General features: G+C 45.7%; 1 protein-coding gene across 1 annotated transcript in view; it reads left to right on the top strand.

Annotated features, from left to right (window-relative positions):
- The first annotated feature begins 328 nt into the window (after positions 1-328).
- Positions 329-4,652, top strand: part of LOC103358844 (polypeptide N-acetylgalactosaminyltransferase 10-like) — a 123,612-nt gene continuing 119,288 nt past the window's right edge. The window contains exon 1 of the mRNA XM_008283984.1: positions 329-868. Coding sequence (XP_008282206.1) covers positions 710-868 — 159 coding nt within the window. The 5' untranslated portion in view covers positions 329-709. The remainder of the gene's footprint in view (positions 869-4,652) is intronic.

The raw sequence follows: 4,652 nt of genomic DNA on the forward strand, positions 1-4,652 counted from the left end.
AAATCTGACTTAATTCCACTTACCTTGTAGCACCGCTTCACGAGGAAAATTCAGGTCTCAATGTCTCCAACGGAAAGAGTGAGATGCGCGGTCCAGTGGGCGGGGCTACGTTTTAAAATCACCTCTCTACAGAGTTAAAGTAACACTGACGATACGCAGCTACACCGGAATCAACACTGATGTGATCAACTCTGTCAAATAACTCCAACACTGACCACCATTTAAATCAGAATGTGTTAAAATCACACTTTTGGAGTTAAAATCAACTCAGAAACATTTAACCCTGAAATTTCAACACTCCAGTTTTTGCTGTGTACCAGCAGGTTCAATGTTTGGACCCTTTGGAAGTTCTGCTGATGTTCTGTTCGGGTTCTGCTGGGAACCTTCCCGGAGCTCCGCCTCCTCCGGTCTCCATGTGCGTCCCGGAGCTCCGGGGACTTCGAGGCGCCCCTGGTCCCGGTCCCGGTCCCGGTCCCGGTCCCAGTGGGTTCGGTCTCCGGACCTCCGGCTCCTTTAAGACCGGGCTCCCGCGGGCCGAGCCTCCGCCTCCCCGGCGCCCTCCAGCGGCAGCAGTAGCCGCCGCGGAGCGTCACAGCTCCGGCGTCCGTCCCCTCCGCCGCACAGAAGTTGCCTCCTCCCGGTGAACGCGGTGAGTCAGTCGGACTCTGAGCTCCTCTCCGCCGCCGCCGCCGCCTGGTCCTCCGGAGCCATGAGGCGGAAGGAGAAGCGGCTGCTGCAGCTGGCCGGGCTGCTGCTCGCGGCTCTGCTCTTCCTGCCCAACGTCGGTCTGTGGTCTCTGTACCGGGACCGAGTGTTCGACAACTCGCCCGACGCCGCGGACGCTCCGGGCGGCATCCCCCCGCTGCAGGTAAGAGCAACCGGAGCCTCGGACACGGCGGCACCGCGGGCTGGCTGTCGGTGCGGAGGCTCCGTTCGGTGCTCGGTGCTCGGTGGCGCGCCGTGCCCGCCTCGACGCGTCGACCCGCGGCCACATTCCCTCGGTGTGAGAGCGCGTAACGCGGTTCGCACGCTGGGCCGCGTTTCTGGCACCGTCTCCGGTCTCCGGTCACCGGGCGCCGCGGCGGAGCCACGTAGCCGAAGTTCCGACAGCAGCGACTTCAGGAAGTTGTCAGAAAATGTGCTGCGTTCACGGCGCAGACGGAGCAGGGCCTCAGAGCACAGAGGAGACGAGCCGCGCCGCGCCGCGCCGAGCAGAACCGGAGCGAACCTCAGACAGGAAGCACCTGAGCGGCCTGAAGCCGCTGGTTCTGCTCCGAGGTTGAACCTGAGAGCAACAGAACCGGATTTAAAGCAGGAGGACAGATGTGTAGAGCCGGTACTGATCCAGAGCAGACAGCTGGAGCAGAGACACAACAAACCTTTAATCTTTCTTCCAGATGTTTGATCAACAATTCTTCAGTTCTTTTGGACTTTAAAATGTCAGAACATGTTGATCAAAGTCTCCAAAAGTCCAAAGATGTTCAGTTTAATGTCACTGAGGAGGAAAGAAAGCAGAAATAATCACATCTCAGAAACTGAAATCAGAGAATTTGAAGTTTTCCAGATGTTTAGTTAAAGCAACTCTTCAGCCTTGATTAGTTTAATTTCTCTATTCATGGACTAGTTGTCATCAGTTGAGCCAAAACTCCAAAAATATTCAGTTTACCGTCACCGAGGAGCAAAGAAACCAGAAAATATTCACATTTAAGAAGCTGAAATCAGAGAATTTCAACTGTTTGGGTTCAAACACGTCAGAAACCCCCAAATAGTCAGCTTGCTGCCATTAAGGAGGAACCAGAAACCAGAAACATTCACATCTGAGAAACTGAAATCACACAATTTAGACTGTTTTTACATCTACCACATGTTTAATTAAAGTAAATTTCCAGCATTAATCCGTCAGCTCTGATTGGCTCTAACTGGTGACGAACCAATCAGATATTTTTTTATTTCTGGATTAATGCTCAGTTGTTTGGCAAAAAATGTCATTTAATGTCCCCAAAACCCCCCAAAATAATCCGTTTTCTTTCATGAAGAAGGAAAGAAACCAGAAATATTCACATTTATGAAGCTGAAATCACAGAACTTAGACTGTTTTATTATTATTATTATTTATCTGTCAGCTCTGATTGGCTCTTCTTGGTCACACGGCTGCAACTATTTTAATTTTTAAACTAATCGACTAGTAAATGGTGGAAAATAGCAATCAGTGTCCCCCAAAAACCAAAAAATATCCAGTTTTCTCTTATAGAGGAGGAAAGAAACCAGAAATATTAAGAAGCTGAAATCACATAATTTAGACTGTTTTATTAATCCGTCAGTGCTGATTGACGAGGAACCAATCAGATTCAGGCTGCGGTTGTTTTTTACTTCTGGATTACTGATCAGTTGTTTGGGCAGTACAATGGCAAAAAAAAATGTGAAAAATGTCCCCAAATATTCAGTTTTCTTTCATAAAGAAGGAAAGAAACCAGAAATAATCACATTTATGAAGCTAAAATCACAGAACTTAGTTTTATTCATCCGTCAGCGCTGATTGGCTCTCACTGGTCACATGGCTGCAACTATTTTCATTTTTAAATTAGTTGTTTAGTGTAAAAAAAATGTCAGGAAATGGTGGAAAATATCAATTGCTGTCCCCAAAAAATCCAGTTTTCTGTCATAAAGGAGGAAAGAAATCAGAATTATTCACATTTTCGAAGCTGAAATCACAGAATTTAGAGCGTTTTTTGATTAATGATGGGTTTAGTGATTGACAGCCACGTGACTGATCGTTGTGGTGACAGATAGAGACGCTGTTCAAACTAAATAATGTGATAAAACTCAAAGACCCTGCAGATTGTTGCTTGTAAAATGAATCGACCGCATTACGACTCAGGAGGTATTTCGGTGATTATAGCTGCAGTTCATGATTTAAGAAGTCGGTTCTTTGGTTTCTAACGTGATAGAAAATGTCCAAGACGACCCAAAAACCTGAAAGATGTTCAGTTTGTTGTGGAAGGAAAACAGAGAATCTCACATTTAGGATGATGCAAACAGAATTTGGACTTTTTACGCTTAAAAAAACCAACTCGAAGCAGTTTAATAGTTGCTTTGGAGCTGCAGCGAGACATTTCTGAGTAAATTTAATTAATCTGTAAAACATAAAAACGATCCAGATAATCGAGTTCAGTTCCTGTTAGTCTATCCAGAACTTCAGATTGTTGAGTTCGAGATGCTGGAAAGCTGGCGAATGTTTGTGCATTTCGCTTTCTCTGACGATTTGTTTCCAGGTTTTGTAAATCCTGCACAGAGTCGAGCTTCTGCAGGAGACACGAGGAACGTCTGAGAACCTCCTGCAGGCGGAACACCAACAGATTCCTACGATTGTGCAACAAGTTGTTTTTTTATTCCTGCGGCTAAACTAAACGGCAGAAACGTCCGACGGTGCAGAGTTTTACTTTCAAGTTTACTTATCGATCTAAAAGTCGTTGTGTTTCTTTGTTTGGTCTCCGTTTGGTTTTAAAATCAGTTTGTCTGGATGGTAGTTCAGGAGCAGCGGGACGGAACGGTCTCGGGTTTGGTTGCACTTTCACGCTCTGATGCCTCTTTGTTTTCCTGCAGGAAGCTCGTTGTCAGCTGTAACGTCTGCTGCGCTTGTTGTTATTTTTGCTCCGCCGTATTTTTCTAAATTTTTTTTTTTCCTTTTTATTTTGTTTGAGGAAACTGAAAGGCCTCACCAGATCGGAGCCGGTTGGGCACACAATGGCGGCTTCTCTAATTCAAATGAGGCAAAATGTGCTGAATGGAGGCTTTCATGGACGGTGTGTGTGTGTGTGTGTCTGTGTGTGTGTGTGCGACAGTGTTTTGGCCAAATCCAGCAAACTTTGCATGACTGGAGCGATTGTGAAAGTGAAGTGGGAAGAAGCCAGAGTTCAGTCTCGGTGCGTTTAGCTGGTTTTGTGTTTGTGTTTGGAGGAGAATGAAACCGGGATGATGAGTGTGGACGCTCGGCAAACAGTTATTTCTGCTGTCGGTGCATCGTTTTAGTCCGTGAATGTTGATTAAACCTCGTCGGAAACCCACGGAGGAGTCGCGTCGCTGACGGCTGCTTGGTGGGAATGATGAGCCTGGTCCCGGGATTAGTTTCCTCTGGTCTGGCACCAAACACTGAACAGCATCACAAACACACCATCCATACTGTGAAGCATGGCGGTGGCAGCATCATGACGTGAAGCATGGCGATGGCAGCTTTTTAAAAAACATTTATTGATTTTTTTAACAATGTGGCTTAAAGAAGTGTGAAACATCCTAAAAGTTGAATGTTGAATTTAAAAAAAACAAACTGGAAGCAGAATAGAAGGTGTTGTTTTGTATGAAACACATCCTGCAGTTCAGCCGAGTTTAACGAAAGCATTCATAAATTGTTGTAAAGTGACCGTCTGTCGCAGCCGAGTCACGAACAGCTTCACGGTTTCATTGTGTAAAGCAGAATTTTTTGTTTTCGACTGACTGTTTATTGTGCAAACGGTTTATTTTTGGCGAATTTTCAAGTGGGACACACAGAACAAAGTGATTTAGATGAAATATCACGACTTTGCTTTGAGTTTCCCAACAGAAATGTGCATGAAGGTGGAAATCCAAGTTTTCTTTTCCTTTTTTTTTTTTTTTTT

Source organism: Stegastes partitus, unplaced genomic scaffold (genome assembly GCF_000690725.1).
Source record: "Stegastes partitus isolate 25-593 unplaced genomic scaffold, Stegastes_partitus-1.0.2 Scaffold336, whole genome shotgun sequence".
NCBI classification, from domain to species: domain Eukaryota; kingdom Metazoa; phylum Chordata; class Actinopteri; family Pomacentridae; genus Stegastes; species Stegastes partitus.